At 43.1% G+C, this 18004-nt stretch overlaps 1 protein-coding gene across 2 annotated transcripts in view; it reads right to left on the reverse strand.

Annotated features, from left to right (window-relative positions):
- The window catches only part of igsf9b (immunoglobulin superfamily, member 9b), a 49977-nt gene that overhangs the window by 8683 nt on the left and 23290 nt on the right, over positions 1-18004 (reverse strand). For both annotated transcript variants that reach the window (XM_035785538.1, XM_035785537.1), the window contains exons 4-16: positions 12506-12652; positions 11660-11811; positions 11445-11562; positions 9011-9152; positions 3495-3640; positions 3234-3376; positions 2988-3128; positions 2777-2893; positions 2523-2673; positions 2292-2403; positions 2020-2195; positions 1671-1909; positions 405-489 (exon numbers count right to left, since the gene is read on the reverse strand). In XM_035785538.1, coding sequence (XP_035641431.1) covers positions 405-489; positions 1671-1909; positions 2020-2195; positions 2292-2403; positions 2523-2673; positions 2777-2893; positions 2988-3128; positions 3234-3376; positions 3495-3640; positions 9011-9152; positions 11445-11562; positions 11660-11811; positions 12506-12652 — 1869 coding nt within the window. The remainder of the gene's footprint in view (positions 1-404; positions 490-1670; positions 1910-2019; positions 2196-2291; positions 2404-2522; positions 2674-2776; positions 2894-2987; positions 3129-3233; positions 3377-3494; positions 3641-9010; positions 9153-11444; positions 11563-11659; positions 11812-12505; positions 12653-18004) is intronic.

The following is an 18004-nucleotide window of genomic DNA, read 5'->3' on the forward strand; positions in this document are numbered from 1 at the left end:
TCCCCAGTGCATTTATCCCTTTGTTTCCTGTCTCTCTGTGCCAGTTTGTCTTGTATGTTAGTCAAGTCAACCAGCATGTTTTTCCCCGTTCTCCCTGTGCGATTCTCTTTTTGATAGTCTTCCCAGTTTTGACCCCTGCCTGATCATCTTGCCTGCCCTGACCTTGATTCTGCCTGCCCTTTGGTACCTTTTGGACTCTGAACTGGTTTAGACCCTTTTGCCTATCCATGATCATTCTCTTGCCTTACCCTATTGGATTACTAAATATTGTAAGACTCCAACCATCTGCTTCCTGTGTCTGCATCTAGGTCTTGCCTTGTGTCATGATAGTCTTAGCTTTATAACATAACCAGTGTTTCTATAATACAGTTGATCAGAACTGGCTGTACAGTAATGATACTTACCTGTGGTGTTCACATTGACAGATTCACTGGGCTCACTCAGTAGCTTGTTACTGCGAGACACCAATCTCAGATCATAAATGCAGTCCTGAGAGGGGAGAAGGACACGTGTTCAATAAACACAATTCTGGGCAACAAAGTATTCACCCCCTTTGGTATTTTTCCTATTTTGTTGCCTTACAACCTGGAATTAAAAGTTGGATGGGTTCCGCTGGTGTACAGCAATCTTTAAGTCATACCACAGATTGGATTGAGATCTGGGCTTTGATTAGGCAATTCCAAGACATTTAAACGTTTCCCCTTAAACCATTCAAGTGTTGCTTTAGCAGTATGCTTAGGGTCATTGTCCTGCAGGAAGGTGAACCTCCGCCCCAGTCTCAAATATCTGGAAGACTGAAACAGGTTTCCCTCAAGAAATTCCCAGTATTCCTTTAATTCTGACCAGCTTCCCAGTCCCTGATGATTAAAAACATCCCCACAGCATGATGCTGCCACCACCATGCTTCACTGTGGGGAGGGTGATCTCAGGGTGATGAGAGGTGTTGGGTTTGCGCCCGACATAGTATTTTCCTTGATGGCCAAAGAGCTCAATTTTGGTCTCATCTGACCAGAGTACCTTCTTCCATATGTTTGGGGAGTCTCCCACACCAAATATGTTTGCTTATTTTTTTCTTTAAGCAATCACTTTTTTCTGGCCACTCTTCCATAAAGCCCAGCTCTGTGGAGTGTACAGCTTAAATTGGTTCTACGGACAGATGCTTAAAGTGGTTCTATGGACAGATACTCCAATCTCAGCTGTGGAGCTTTGCAGCTCCTTCAGGGTTATCTTTGATCTCTTTGTTGCCTCTCTGATTAATGCCCTCCTTGCCTGGTCCGTGAGTTTTGGTGCGTGGCCCTCTCTTGGCAGGTTTATTGTGGTGCCATATTCTTTCCATTTTTTAATAATGGATTTAATGGTGCTCCGTGGGATGTTCAAAGTTTCGGATATTTTTTATAACCTAACCCTGATCTGTACTGTGTATGTCCATTACATGAAATCCAAATAAAATCAATTTACATTACAGGTTGTAATGAAACAAAATAGGAAAAACGCCACGGGGGTGAATACTTTTGCAAGGCACTGTATCTGAAAACACATTAAAGCTTGCAAGTCATCGTCTTCAGATTACAGTTAATGTACTTTAGGGTACTTTTCATTGCACCTCATTTATCTAATAGTTAGTGTCTTCATTCATTTTGCCAAGGTCCAAAACTATAATTGTCTCTCACCCTCAGTAATCCTTGTACGAGTAGTTCACTCTGGTTGGCCTTCACAGCGCTGTTGAGAATGACCCATTGGCCTCTGTTCCTCCGAGCCTGGAGGACATACCCAGTGAGGGATGTGGCCTGAGACTCAGGAGCATACCAATGTAGAACAATCCCAAGCACCGTCTGATTGGCTGACAGGAATGAGGGAGGGTCGATAGTTGGTAGGGTGGTGATCACTGTCGGTGGATCTGTTGGTAGGGCTGTGGAGGAGAGACAGGATAAGATCAGACTTGTACATACAAAGAAATGTAGATCAGTGTCCAATACAGATAAATGAAAGAGTGCTTTGTCAGTTAAAACTTGTACTGACCCTGCGTCCTGACAGAGGTGATTTCACTGAAGGGCCCAGAGCCCAGTTTGTTATGAGGCAGGACACTGAATTGGTAGCTGGTGCCAGCCAGCAGCCCTGTCACCACAAGGTGGGACTTGGATGTGGGCACTGGGAGAGATGCCCACTCATGTTTCCCTCTGGAAGCCTGCTTAACCCTGGGGCCAAGAGGGAGGGACTCAGAGATTTAAGAACCATAACAAAGAAGAGAATGGCCAGTGTCATTCGAATAAACATTGAGATGAGTTACTAACCAGATAGTAAACTTCTGGGTGTATCCTCCATCAAATCCAGGTTCCCAGGACACATTGGCTTGGTTCATCCCGGTGCTTACTGACACGAATGAAGCAGCATGAGGGCTGGTGCCTGGGGGGGAAGATGAGGAGGGCAATTTGGCATACACCAGTGGAACGGTATACCCTGTTTACCAATGTACTACAGAATGGCATGTCTTGCCATGTTACTCCATGCAGAGGTCAACTCACCCAGAACCAAGACCACAGTGCCAGTGTTGACAGTGGCCACGCGGTTGGTGGCAAGGCACTCCCAGCCCCCCTGGTGGTCTTTCCTGAGAGGCTTCAGGAGGAGGGAGCCATTGGACAGCACAGTGTATGAGGAGCGAGGAGTGGGACCAACCTATGAGTTGAGAGAGCAACAACAGAGATGAGCGTAAACAGACAGAGAGAGAGGGCTATGCTCTCTGGGGTTCCATCAGCTGTGTCTATTAGGGACACCTCACCTTGCTCCAGGTGATATTGGGAGAGGGGTCTCCATCTGCCTCACATGGGATGACTAGCTCCCGGCCCACCTCCTGCAGGTACTCAGCACGAGGGGACACAGAGAATGAGGGCGGATCCTGCGGAGGGAAAGACAGTTTTAAGTCCATCCCAGACCCACAGGCAGCAGGGTTTTCTATGACCAGGGAACAGAGGCCTGGAGACCAGCCTTACCTGCAGGATAACCTTAGTGGGTTCAGACTGGCCCATGGTTCCATAGCTGTTATAGGCAGTACAGGTGTACATGCCCACTGCATCGTCATTGGCTGTGGCTATAAACACTGAGCCCTCAGAGTTCACCTTCCAGCCAGGGACCTGAGCAGACATAGACAGAAGGAGAAAACAAACATGAAATACAACATAGATCAATGACATATATTCTATGTATTAGGATTCATGTTTCCCAGTGTGAATACCTACATTGTCAAGGTTTAAATTGTTCCCATCTTTGGTCCAGTTGACAAAGAGCATGGGGGGCTCAGCCTGGACTGGGCAGAAGATGACTCCCCTCAAGCCCGTAGGTAGATACGTTTCCCTGGGCATCCGGCCCACCCGAGCAGGGTCTAAGAGAGACAAAGGAAATATATATACAGTAAGTCACTCTCCCAGAGATGGAATATAACACACAGGCCAGGAAATCAAGACATGCATACAGTAGCCATAGTCAACCACAATTCTTACGTTTGACTTTGAGGTGTGCTGAGGCAGAGGGTGGGGTCATCAGCCCATTGGTTGGTGTACAGGTGTAAATCCCAGTGTCCTCTGGGACAAGACTAGGGATGAGGAGTGTGCCGTCCACTAAGATCTTCACACGGGTCTTGAGATAGCTGAGAACAAAACACACACACATCACAACCTGGCCTTGAGTGTATTCTTAGTTGCAATATGCTCCATTGTCTAAGAATTACCTGTGGTCACAATGCTACTACTGGTATATAATTGACTCACTAACAATCAAATTAACTTGTATTGTAGAGGCAAACGCTTTGTGAGATTACATAGAATCGATGCAATGGGCTTGGAAACATAGATACACATCATAAGACAGTATGCTTCTCACATATCCCAGTCAGTGGAGGCTCCTCAGAGAAGGAAGAGGAGGACCATCCGTTTCAGATAAAGCTATACTAAATATATTCAAATGTCATTAAATACTTTATTAAAATACACTGTTTTGCAATGAAGGTTTACAGTAGCCTCAACAGCACTCTGTAGGGTAGCTGTAATAATGAGACGGTGAGTCGGAAGCAAGTGCAGGTGAAACGTTTTAATAAAACAACAAAACCAAGAACACGACACGAACATCATACAGAATGACACCTCACCAAAGGGAAGCATCAGGGAGTTTTTTTGTTTTTGTGTTGGAGGTGATGTCGGGTCCGGGTGTCAGGACCGAGGCAACCGGGGAGATCTCAGCGAGCTCATCAGGCTCACACTCCTCACCTGGTTCGTCAGATTTCTGCGCCTCAGCGGAGGCAACCGGTTCACTCCTGATCCCCGGGATCGTCGCGGTGGTTGCGGCTGGAGCCGAAGGCGCCAGGGAGGGGGCTACTGTCACGTATGCTCTCTCTCCGACGCTCTAGGTCGCCATGCTCCTGCACCTCAGCTGGGTCGACAGGTTCCCGCGCCTTAGCAGAGGTGACCAGTCTGCTCCTGATCCTGGGAAACGTCATCTTGGTCAGCGTCCTGTGGCTGGAGCCACGTGTCTGGTCGGGGGTACTGTCACGTGTGCTCCCTCTCTGGCCTCTAGGTCACCAGGCTGCTCGTTAAGGCGCATACCTGTCACCATCGCTAAGCGCATTAGCGCAATATGACACTCACCTGGACTCCATCATCTCCTTGATTACCTGCCCTATATATGTCACTCCCCTTCATTCCTTCCCCAGGCATAATTGTTTCTGTTTCAGTTTTATGGCTGTGCATTGTTCATGTTTTGTATTATGTTGTGTTTATTTATTTATTATTATAACATTCACTCCCTGAACTTGTTTCCCGACTCTCAGCGCACAACGTTATAGTAGCGACCACCATGGTGTAGTCGGAGGACAGCTAGCTTCTGTCCTCCTCTGGGTATATTGACTTCAATAAAAAACCTAGGAGGCTCATGGTTCTCACCCCATTCCATAGACATACACAGTAATTATATCTTGCGGAGGACATCCTCCATCCTCCATCCTATCAGAGCTCTTGCAGCATGAACTGGCATATTGTCCACCCAATCAAAGGATCAGAAAATTAATCTAGTACAGAAAGCATTAGCTACAGCTAGCTAGCATTGCAGTGCATAAAATGTGGTGATGAGTTGAATCAAAGAGAGAGAAAGACAATAGTTGAACAGTTTTGAACAAATTAATTTATTCCAAAAATAAAGAAGCAAGAAAGAGATAGAGAGACAGATTTCATATTTTTTTAAACTTTCAGTTTCACTTACTTAGCTAGCAAATGCAGCTACAGTTCAAGTCGGATGTGTACATACACCTAGGTCATTAAAACATGTCTTTCAACCACTCCACAAATTTCTTGATAACAAACTATAGTTTTGGCAAGTCGGTTACGACATCTACTTTGTGCATGACACTTTGTGCAATGACACAAGTCATTTTTCCAACAATTATTTACAGACAGATTATTTCACTTATAATTCACTGTATCACAATTCCAGTGGGTCGGAAGTTTACATACTCTAAGTGTTGACTGTGCCTTTAAACAGCTCGGAAAATTCCAGAAAATGATGTCATGGCTTTAGAAGCTTCTGATAGGCTAATTGACATCATTTGAGTCAATTGGAGGTGTACCTGTGGATGTATTTCAAGGCCGACCTTCAAACTCAGTGCCTCTTTGCTTGACATCATATGAAAATCAAAAGAAATCAGCCAGGACCTCAGAAAGAAAAATTGTATACCTCAACAAGTCTAGTTCATCCTTGGGAGCAATTTCCAAATGCCTGAAGGTACCATGTTCATCTGTACAAACAATAGTACGCAAGAATAAACACCATGGGACCACACAGCCGTCATACCGCTCAGGAAGGAGACATGTTCTGTCTCCTAGAGATGAACATACTTTGGTGTGAAAAGTGCAAATCAATCCCAGAACAACAGCAAAGGACCTTGTGAAGATGCTGGAGGAACCAGTCCTATATCGACATAACCTGAAATGCCGCTCAGCAAGAAAGAAGCCACTGCTCCAAAACCGCCATAAAAAAAGCCAGACTACGGTTTGCAACTGCACATGGGGAGAAAGATAGTATTTTTTCAAGAAATGTCCTCTGGTCTGATGAAACTAAAATAGAACTGTTTGGCCATAATGACCATCGTTATGTTTGGAGGAAAAGGGGGGATGCTTGCAAGCCGAAGAACACCATCCCAACTGTGAAGCATGGGGGTGGCAGCATCATGTTGTGGGGGTGCTTTGCTGCAGGAGGGACTGGTGCACTTCAGAAAATAGATGGCACCATGAGGCAGGAAAATCTCAAGATTCATCTCAAGATCTCATCTAATCTCAAGATCAGTCAGGAAGTTAACCTCTTCAACCTATGGGGGCGCTATGTCATTATTGGATAAAAAAAACGTGGCCGTTTTAAGCGCAATATTTTGTCACGAAAAGATGCTCGACTATGCATATAATTGGCAGCTTTGGAAAGAAAACACTCTGACGTTTTCAAAACTGCAAAGATATTATCTGTGAGTGCCCCAGAACTGATGCTACTGGCGAAACCAAGATGAAACCTCAAACAGGAAATGAGCTGAATTTTTGAGGCTCTGTTTTACTATCGTCTCCTTATATGGCTGTGAATGTGCCGTGAACGAGCTTATGCTCTCTGCCGTTCGTCTAAGATGTCTGCAGCATTGTGACGTATTTGTAGGCATATCATTGGAAGATTGGCCATAAGAGACTACATTTGCCAAGTGTCCGCCTGGTGTCCTTTGTCTAAATTGGTGTGCAATTCTCAGTGGCACTCATTTTACCATGCGATACAGAGGGAGAAGCACACTTCCAGGAACGATACATCATTGAAGAGATATGTAGAAAAACACCTTGAGGATTGATTCTAAACAACGTTTGCCATGTTTCAGTCGATATTATGGAGTTATTTTGGAAAAAGTTCGGCGTTTTTATAACTGAATTTTCGTTTTTTTTTGTAGCCAAACATGACGCAGAAAACGGACCGATTTCTCCTGCACAAATAATCTTTCAGGAAAACTGAACATTTGCTATCTCACTGAGAGTCTCCTCATTGAAAACAAGTTCTTCAAAGGTAAATGATTTATTGAATGTTTTTGCTGGTTTTTGTGAAAATGTTGCGTGGTGATGCTAACGCTAAATGCTAATGCTAAATGCTAGTTTTGCTATGGTAGAGAAGCATATTTTTGAAAATCTGAGATGACAGTGTTGTTAACAAAAGGCTAAGCATGAGAGCTAGCATATTGATTTCATTTTATTTGCGATTTTCATGAATAGTTAACGTTGCGTTATGGTAATGGTCTTGAGGCTGTAGTCATGATCCCGGAACCAGGTTGGCTCGACGCAAGAAGTTAAAGCTTGGTCGCAAATGGGTCTTCCAAATGGACAATGACCCCAAGCATACTTCCAAAGTTGTGGCAAAATGGCTTAAGAACAACAACATCAATGTATTGGAGTGGCCATCACAAAGCCCTGACCTCAATCCTAGTTAACATTTGTGGGCAGAACTGAAAAAGGAGGCCTACAAACCTGACTCAGTTACACCAGCTCTGTCAGGAGGAATGTGCCAAAATTCACCCAACTTATTGTGGGAAGCTTGTGGAAGGCTACCAGAAACATTTGACCCAAGTTAAACAATTTAAAGGGCAATGCTACCAAATACTAATTGAGTGTATGTAAACTTCTGACCCACTGGGAATGTGATGAAAGTGATGAAATAAAATCTGAAATAAATCATTCTCTCTACTATTATTCTGACATTTCACATTCTTAAAATTAAGTGGTGATCCTAACTGACCTAAGACAGGGAATTTATACCAGGATCAAATGTCAGGAATTGTGAAAAACTGAGTTTAAATGTTTCTAGCTAAGGTGTATGTAAACTTCCGACTACAACTGTAGCTAGTTTAGTCTACTCAAACACACTGCTCAAACAGAAGGATGCTATTTTAGCTAGCTGGCTATAACTATCCAACACAACACTGGAACTCTTTCAAGTCAAGGTAAGCTTTTAGTTTTACTAATTTATTGCCATCGGGGCCTGCCGGTGTAAGTGCTAAATTGCTTACTGACTATACACTGTAACGTTACTGCATGATTGTAGAGGGTTTACTAACGCATTAGTTCTATTAGCTATGTTGATGATGATGTTGCTTTAGCTTATATGGTGACAACAATGTAGGCTGTGCGTAGCGGTTATGATATGGTTAGGCTTTGATTTTTTTTTGCTGCCTGGTCACATACAGCTGATGTGTTGTGCATTGAAGTCCACAAGGGAATGGAAAAGGTGAGATGAGGAGAAGGCATAGATGCGAGAAGGAATTCAACATGGCTGCTGTGAAAGTGAACTGTGTTTACACGTGATCAGGTGTGTATTCATTCCACCGATTCTCTCGAATAACGTTTCTTAGACGGAAGCAAACGGAATGAAACGGGGATAAACATACCAGAATTTGTCCAATAGAAACCCTTGTTTGCAACTGTTGGACTAATGATTCCACCCTAGATCAGTTAGATGCAGGCAAGAGTGTGCAATGCAGTATTGAATGTGTCGCTGTCTGTCCATGTGTCTGTCACCTAAAAGAAAATGTCTCGACCTGTGTGCACCTACATTGTAAACTTTCATTCATAGGCTAGGTTGAAGCAACCTCATGATGGATAGAGGGAAATTTGAGTATAATGTACTGTAGTAGCCTAAACCTATCGCTGACACATTAAAGTGGGTGAATGGAATATGAATGTTATCCAATATGCTGTAATAAAATAAGGCCATGCTTATGAAAATAAAAAAGCTTGTCCTCCGTCATCTTAAACTGCACTGACCGCCACTGATCCCAGTAGCTTCTGTAGTTTGTGTTTCTACTGTAGTTTGTGTTTCTGTGTGTTTGTGTTGTAGTTTGTGTTTCTACTGTAGTTTGTGTTCCTGTGTGTGTTTGTGTTGAAGTTTGTGTTTCTACTGTAGTTTGTGTTTCTAATGTAGTTTGTGTGTTTACAATGTGTCAAAGTCAACTCACTCGATATGGTAGACATTCTGTCCCTGTTTCCACCACTCATAGGTGAGGTTGGAGGGATAGGCCTCAGCTTGGCACTGCAGAACTGCATCCTGGGATATGTTGAGGGTGGTGTCCTCTGGGGCGATGATGATGAGTGGAGGACCTATTTTGAAGTTGGGAGAATTTAAGTTACTGCATACATGTCTTTTTCTCTGGTTGTAAAACAAGTGAGTCATACTGATAAACCTTAATGATACAGGTATGCAGACACAAATAACAGCTGAGGATTTGATGTGACAAGACAGTGCATTTATAGACCATACACCACTAGATGGAAGTGTCACAGTAGCTCTGGGCCTGTATCCACAAAGCATCTCAGAGTAAAAGTGCTGTTCTAGGATCGGTTTAGCCTTTTAGATTATAATGAATAAGATTATATTTACAGATCCTAGATCAGCACTCCTACTCTGAGATGCTTTGGGGATACGGGCCCTGATAGTAAAATGGACAAAGAGTTGGACAAAGAGTTGTTCTTCAATGAGTCGAACGGGAGGGATTTAATACAGACACCCGACCAGGCCCAGATCCCCGTTATTTGCTGGAGAAGAAAACGCAGATTTCGCGGAAAGAGATCAGGGTGCTTGTGAGGATCAGCCGACGAGTGGCTAATCTTCCCATGCCTTCCGTCCTGCTAGCTAACGTTCAATCGCTGGAAAATAAATGCGACGAATTGAAAGCACATTTATTCTACCAACGGGACATTAAAAACTATAATATCTTATGTTTCACCGAGTCGTGACTGAACGATGACATTAAGAACATACAGCTGGCGGGTTATACACTCTATCGGCAGGACAGAAATGCAGCCTCTGGTAAGACATGGGATGGGAGCCTATGCATTTATGTAAACAACAGCCGGTGTACGATATCTTAGAAAGTCTAGAGGTTTTGCTCGCCTGAGGTAGAGTATCTCATGATAAGCTTTAGACCACACTATCTACCAAGAGAGCTTTCATCTGTATTTTTCGTAGCTGTCTACATACCACCTCAATGAGCTGTATACCGCCATAAGCAAACAGGAAATCAGGTATCGAAGCACCAAGTCTAGGTCCAAGAGGCTCATAAATAGCTTCTACGCTCAAGCCATAAGACTCCTGAACAGCTAATCAAATGGCTACCCAGACTATTTTCCCAGAAAACATATGTGCTTTAAGTTGGCTTTCTGTTAAACTAAAGGCAGAGGCTGCGGATCCGTAGGTAACCACCCTATCCCAGCCCCCAAGAACCCTTTTCCCCAGGGACGCATTCAGCAGGACGCAATGTTTTGGAACGTTCAGAGAGAAATATGTGTTATAGAGCAAACATGCCTCTCTGACATGTTGAACAAGGGATCACGTAGGCCCTATTCATGGCATTCCTATCTGCAATGTTCAACAACATTTGGCTACTGAACGTGGCCCAGTGCTGAAGATCGGAATCACGTTCTGTGCACGTGTTTCTTTACCTCTAATTTACGCACATATTTTTGTGGTCAAGTTTTACAGGTGAAATATTGTAAGCTGACATATGGAATTGTTTTAAGAAAGGTCCATGGATAATTTAGCTATTTGATTTTTAATTTTAGGACACCTTTAGGTATCAAACTAAATATGTATAAATGATTTGATAAAATATTGAATTTGGCCTTTACCACTATAGCCCATAGAAACACATTGAACAAGACATTCCTAAATGGCAAAATATATATATATATAAATTATAATGAATATTTATATTCGTATAATTATATATAGATAATTATATACAAATTTAGGCTGTTCTGAGGGCAAAAGGGGGTGCAACTCAATGTTAGGAAGGTGTTCCTAATGTTTTGTGCACTCAGTGTATGTACTTGCTAATACCTGAGATCTATCTGCCTTGCAGAAATTATGCAGCAAAAATGTAAGTGTAGGGTAAAGGCAAGCACACTAGGTGGAGACAGTATGCTTTGTGTGGTCAGTGTAGGCTCTTTCTGCCTTTCTCCAGGCTCCTCTCCAATGAGAGACATACAGTGTTGAGAAAGACAGGGGTACTGAATCCTGGTGTTCCTAATGTTAGGAACATTGATTCAGCTTTGATCTAACTTTATTAAATGACCACCATTCATCAGAGTAGCCTGTTCTCTATGAGTAGGGCAGAGACTATGAGTAAAGTAGGGAATCCCATACGCAGAAGCTTTAGGACCTTTAGCTGATGGGAAGAGGGGTCCAGAAAATACCTATCCGCAGCCACTCCGTAAACTAAATGGTTAGTAAACAAAATAGTTTGTCTTCTAGACCAGACCTAAGGTTTTAAGGACTAATGTAGGAACCTTTAGGGGTTAATACATTGGAGATCCTTAAGGTGAGCGAACTGAGCTGATTGGGCTTATGAGAAGCCTGCCTCTCCCAGATGGTTAGAAGATAGTCAGACTGACCTTTGACCTGCAGCTGGGTAGTATGGGTCAGATTCCCCTCCGAGTTGGACACATGACATTTATACATTCCTGATGTCTCTCTGGTGACGGGGGCCAAAGATAAGGTGCCATTGAGCACCTGTGAGAGAGGGAGGGAGAGAGAAATAGATTGCAGATGTTTGAATCATGACCAACAACTTCATCCAACAACAGCAAACAGAAGCTTTTCTACATACCACCATGTTTTCAGCATTCTCAATTGGGGCCTCATCTTTATGCCAGATAACAGTTGGTCGAGGGTTACCATGGGCACCACAGCTGAGGGTCAGGGAGTCCCCTAGCAGGACTTCCACAAAGGTAGGCGGAGTCTTGATAAATACAGGTGGGGCTGTAGGGGGAAAGTTAGATGATCTTTAAACAAATGTAACACAATTATCTAGCTAGTTAATTAACTATTGTGTAACAATTAGTTAACTAATGGGAAACTATGAATTATGTTACTGCTATATCTGTAAGCTAGTAGTGGCCTCTGAACACCCAAACATGTTGAGTAACCAGGTACGTTACATGGATGTAACACAATACTTGCCCTGATGATATCCTATTTGATGCATAAGGGAGGAAGAAAATAAGACAAGATGGACAAATGGAAAGAAAGAGAGGATGAGAGGTAGATAGTAAATTGGAGTGGCATGTGTTTTGATATGTGTGTGAATGGGAAAACAGAATAGGAAAAGGAGAGAAGGAGAGAGTGACAGTAGGAGGAGAGAAGGATGCAGGACAAGAGAAACACTTGAACACAAAACATTGTTTTCCCTTTAGCCTCCACTATCCTGTTTCTACGTCCCCTGTGGCGAGACGAGACGAGACTTGTCGTGAGCACTGTGTAAAACACTGAGCATTTTGCAACAACAACTTATACACTGAAAAAAAACTCAGTATGAAGATAAACAGGAGAGGGACATGCTGAAGATGTTGAGAATATTCTAAAGGGAAAACACTGATGGTTGTGAGCAGTTAGAGGATCACTTGTCCTGTAGGTCCAGTTCCTCTGACTGCCACAGAGACCCACTGAGCTGCACCTGTGATGGAGAGGAAGGTCCAGGTGCCGTTGCGGAACTCGTCTGTGGTGCAGTCCAGGAGCAGGATGCGACACTCAAACCAGCCCTCGTCCTCCAGGCTCAGCCCCTCCACCAGCAGCGAGGCCCCCCGGGTCAGAGACACACGGCCTGGGCACAGAGAGACAGAGAGCCCCCAGGGTCAGAACATACAACCAGACTAGCAGAGTCAGCACACGCAGGAAGTGGGCTTACCAAGCAGAGGACACAGGCATCCAGTGTCACAAAAGGCCACAGGCAAAGTCAAACCTCATGGGTTTTCAGGACATCAACTATACTGTCCCATAAAGTTTTCGGTGAGTTAGTATTAAATAATAAATTATACATTACTTAAATTCCCCAAAGGGTTTAGGACTTTTCGGTCTGCTTAATGGAATATATGGAATGACATAACTGGCAAACAGAGAATGTAATTTAAAGATAAAACAGAGACCTTGGGATAGGGAAGTACAAACACATGATTCAATTTTGACAAGCAGAGCAAGATTCTAGTTGAGAAAGATTGACCATATTTAGATTTCCTGTTGTTTACAATACGGCAGTCTGGTACCAATACCAACACAAGAGAGAAGCTCTTATCAATGTCAAAATGTCACCAGATTCCACCGGAATCTGAAGATTTGTATTGAAATGTATCACCTGGTTTTGTTTATCATGGAGGAGCATATGGCAGAGAGGGAAACTGTGGAAAGTGGAAGACACTTTATGAAGTGCTCCCCCCCACCTCCTTCCAAACACACGTCTCTCTATCTCACACTCTGCCCCTCTCTTTTTCTTTCTACTTCTTTCAACTCCTTGTCGGGCTTTGAAACGTGATCTTTTGGTTGCCTGGTGACTGAAGCCTGGTTTTCAGGGTACTAAGTTACCCGTCTTTCCCCACCCCCTCCTTTTATTCAGTCTCTCAATGAACTCTTTTTTCCCCAAATGCAGGGTTTTAAATGATAGGAGGATGTGTATTGTAAAGCAGTGGAAAACTCATGCTTTTAGCAGGCAACAGCCAAGCAGTTTTAAAATAAACAGAGCAGTCACAGAAAAACCTCATGCATCCCCAGAGAAACAAAACAAACGTACCCAATGAGTTACTCATAAATGTAAGTTAATAATGTTTGGAGCTATAAATGAGCAGAGGAGGAAGCCCTTCTCTTTTAAACACAGGAAACATACATATTTTTCAAGGTGGAAAAAGTTAAACCAATTAACCCTCTGACAAGGAATAGGGAAAGGGGGATACCTAGTCAGTTGTACAACTGAATGCCTTCATATGATGAGGTCTGATAAATGCTTAGGCTTTATAAGCCTCTGTAGTAAGCAATTGTAGTAGATAACCAATGCAATTCTACAGCCTGCAGAATCTAGAATAAAGACTGTAGGCACCTTGTACACTAAATCCTATGATTGACAACACAATGTGTAAAAAGCACCTATTTCATGAAAAAAAAGCCCCTAGTCTGTACATTGAATAAGCATGAGAATAGAGATGGAGTTGCACCCTCATCATTGAATCTTTTCACGACACAATCTTGTACTTCAGCTCCTGAGGTAATTTCCCCAGGGTGTTGAACGACAGAAAATATGTATTGAATTTACTTCAACTTTGACAAAAAAAACATCAGAGGAAAACAGTGACTATTCAGCTGTCCAGGATGTTTTCCCTTCAGACAGCAGTGGCCGGAGGTAGTCTTGTGATTAATTAAGCAAAATGCACCCACAGCCTTGAGGCTTCAGGGTGAAACACCACACTGTGTTTAAAAGGGGATTAGAATGAGTCACAATTAACCCCACATTCCAGAGAGGGGCTGTTGTTTTGGTTAATGGTAAGGTATGCCTGCAGAGATAATGATTGTCTGACCTGCTTCAACACAGACCCAATCATTACTGGGCGGCTCTCAGTTTGTGCTTACATAAAAAGCTACCTCTGATCCCAGGTCAGTGTTATTAGGAGAGCTGATAGGACACTCAAAGAAAGGAAATGTGTGCTGAAATGATAACAGGTGTATCAAAGACTTCAGGCATGGGCTGTTATCTCAAAGTGAGGGATCCTCCCTGAGCTGTCTATTTCCTATACAGACTTTTTCCCAAACAGCAATGGAATTAACTCCACACCCAGTGCACTGGAGAAAAACTCTTTCATGTGTATCACTTCATACACAATCTCACACCTAATCCCTTTGTGGCTAGAAATGCTGAGGAACATTTTAAATGCATTAATATTACCAGCACCTCTAAGAACGATTAAGAATCAAACACAAACCAAGGAATTCCCAATGGCCAAATAAATCTAAATACTGACATGCAAGCATGAGGGTGCACAGCATATGAGTTGATTTTCAAAACCTTGAGTGTGCAGTTCCAACTGGCTCACCACTGGGGAATTTTTAGTTTGACTATGAAACACTTAACTTTCTTGCTCCCCTCCTCCCTGTCCATCACTACAAAGGGAAGGCAACTCCCCCACACCACCCCTCGTAATTCTCTCAGATTACCATAGTGATGAAACCAAGAATACCCAGGGCTGTGAGTTTGGATTTGAATTCAGTTGCTGTGGAAACGGGGAGCGAAGGGGGTAAAACACTGGGAAGGGAGGGCCAATCACAGGGGGTGGGTTTGTGCCTGTGATTCAAAAAATTACACATAGAAGAAAACTTGTTTGGATTTAAATAATGGGTAAATGGCTTGTGACCGATCCAGCAGTAGGAAATGGAGACAGTGGGTGCATTCGTAAATTCACTCTGGCTACCTACTCTGGCTACCTACTCACTCTCGTCTGAGTGTGCCAGAGCGCAGAATAACTGACAAATTTACAAACGCTCAACACCCATTGAATATGGCTGGTGTCAGTAAACGTCGGCAAAAAAAGCGTAATTCAATTGTTGTCAGCAGCAGTTCTTGATAATGCTCTGAATAACATACAAACAGCCTAACCAGCTCTGCTAGGGCAAGTAAAATGGTCAGAGTGAGGTGTTCTCTCATTTGTTTCTGGAAGTAGCTAGCAAGCTAACCAACATTAGCCAGTTAGCTTGGGTACTTGACTGCAGTTGTGAGGCCAGAACGCTTGGATCAACCCTGCTCCTCGGCCAGAGCGTCCAGTGTGCGCTCCAGTGTGAATTTACGGTTAGCGGGCACTCTGAGTGCACTCTGGCACTCCAGATTGAAATTATGAACGCACCCAGTGTGAGAGATAAAAGAGAGACAGAGAGAGAAAAGCATGTTTTAATTCGAATCTGAGGTCAGACAATAGTGACAAATGCAGTTTTATTTTAATTATTTGTCTAGCCATGGATGGTCACAAATGGCAAAATTGCTTCCATTCATAAAAATAAAAAAAATTAGAATGAGATAAAAACTAAATATGTGCCCTGTAAATGATTGCTTTTGTTAAGATGGACAGATGAGTCACTACCACATGATTTAAAAGAATGTTCCAAATTAAAGGTGTGGACAATTTCCAATCCATCCCAACTCGAAAGAAAAATATTGGGATCTGAATACTCATCAAAGATGACCAAGTATTGATGAAAATTGTTCATCAATACTTGGCTCATTGCTGCATTCTACAAGGAATACAATACGGCTCATTGCTGCATTCTACAAGGAATACAATACGGCTCATTGCTGCATTCTACAAGGCATACAATACGGCTCATTGCTGCATTCTACAAGGAATACAATACGGCTCATTGCTGCATTCTACAAGGAATACAATACGGCTCATTGCTGCATTCTACAAGGAATACAATACGGCTCATTGCTGCATTCTACAAGGAATACAATACGGCTCATTGCTGCATTCTACAAGGAATACAATACGGCTCATTGCTGCATTCTACAAGGAATACAATACGGCTCATTGCTGCATTCTACAAGGAATACAATGACAGATTATGGCGAGGTTATAGAAGGTATTTGGATCAATAATCCAATGACTACTACCAATGAGTGAGACCTCACTGACCTCAGTGAGCCTGCAACACTCCAGCAGACACATTCATTACTCCCACTTGGCCTGCATTAGCACAATACTCCTTTTTCCTGTCTATTCTCCTCACTGTTTTTCCACCCCCAGATATCACATGACGACTTCAGTCTACCTTACAACGAGCTGCTATTCTGACAGGTCTGGCTGGGGTGCAGTGAAGGGTGCATAATGGAAACTCTAATGCACACGTTCAGTTCAGCGTTCCCCTCTAAGACGCACCACCCTCTTCACATTAGCCAGAGTCAAGAGTCCCCCAGTGGGTGGCAGGTTAAAAATCACTCAGCTCTTTCTGAGCTGCACCGCTCACTGCACTGCCAGAGAACTGGCTTGCCTGTACTCGTGACAACAGTTTTTATGTAACCATGGCCTGGGGTTTTAATATACAATATACTGTAATGTACTACGTGGTGTTTAAAATCACTCTGTGCTCCCATGCTTACTTTAGTCAAACTGGTGTTAAAATCGTATTCATTTTACCCACATAATTCCATTCAAGCTGGTTGTCGCACATATGGAAGTCAACACTTCCGATGCAGTGATTGTGTGGTAAATGCTGTTCATTGTGGTCCATGCAGCCTCTCAGCGTTAAATCTCTGGGATAATGTTCTATTGTTCGGAGGAAATGGAATGAACATGTGATTGTTGCAGTGGTGGTTCCCACTTCTGCGTAACTACATGTTGTAATGCACAGGGATATACAGAATTTCATATGCTACGATTAATAGCGGCACCTATGGAGGAAGACAGATCATTCTGTTTACAGAGGCCTCAGTTTTGTTTTTCTTTGTCTGTTCCGTATGTGTTTAAGGGAGACAGGCAGAGGTGCATTGTGGGATGTGTTTTGATTTGAATACAATCATAAGTCTGGGGCCAGCCCCTGACAGCCCACCCCTCCCTTACCCCCAAATTTCCCTCTTCAACCCTCCTCTCCCCTAATCAGTTTAACCCTCTTATGAATAGCTCTTTGTCAAGCAATAGATTACAGTTAACTCAGTCCCTCTCTCTCTGTCTGGCTGTTTTAACCCTTGCACCAGCAAGCACGTTCTGCTCACATGGTCAAGCCACTGCAGCAGTGAGTGACACATCCAAACCTCAGCCCCAGCCAACTTGGCCAACTACAGAATGGCCCTCCATGCCTGAATCAGAAAACAAACCATTTAGAAGCAACAAGTCAACCATGGTCTACTGCATTCAAATCTGTGACAAAGCATGGAAGTGTCAATGTACCAATACCTGTTTTTAATGACACTGTATTTGAAACATACTAACATACTGTATGACTTAGAAATTATCATGTGCAGGTGTTCATGCATGTGTGAGTTTTTTTATGAGCCTTTTTTTAAATTTCCGTACATGATGTACAGTACTGGTAAATAATTGACAGATGCTGCATTTGTTCTGCTCATTTGTTTTAAATTAAATCAAGCTTTATTTATACAGCACATTTCAGACATGGAATTTGTATAAAGGCAATTCTAACATTTTAA

The sequence above is a fragment of the Oncorhynchus keta genome, chromosome 14 (assembly GCF_023373465.1).
Source record: "Oncorhynchus keta strain PuntledgeMale-10-30-2019 chromosome 14, Oket_V2, whole genome shotgun sequence".
Taxonomy (NCBI): domain Eukaryota; kingdom Metazoa; phylum Chordata; class Actinopteri; order Salmoniformes; family Salmonidae; genus Oncorhynchus; species Oncorhynchus keta.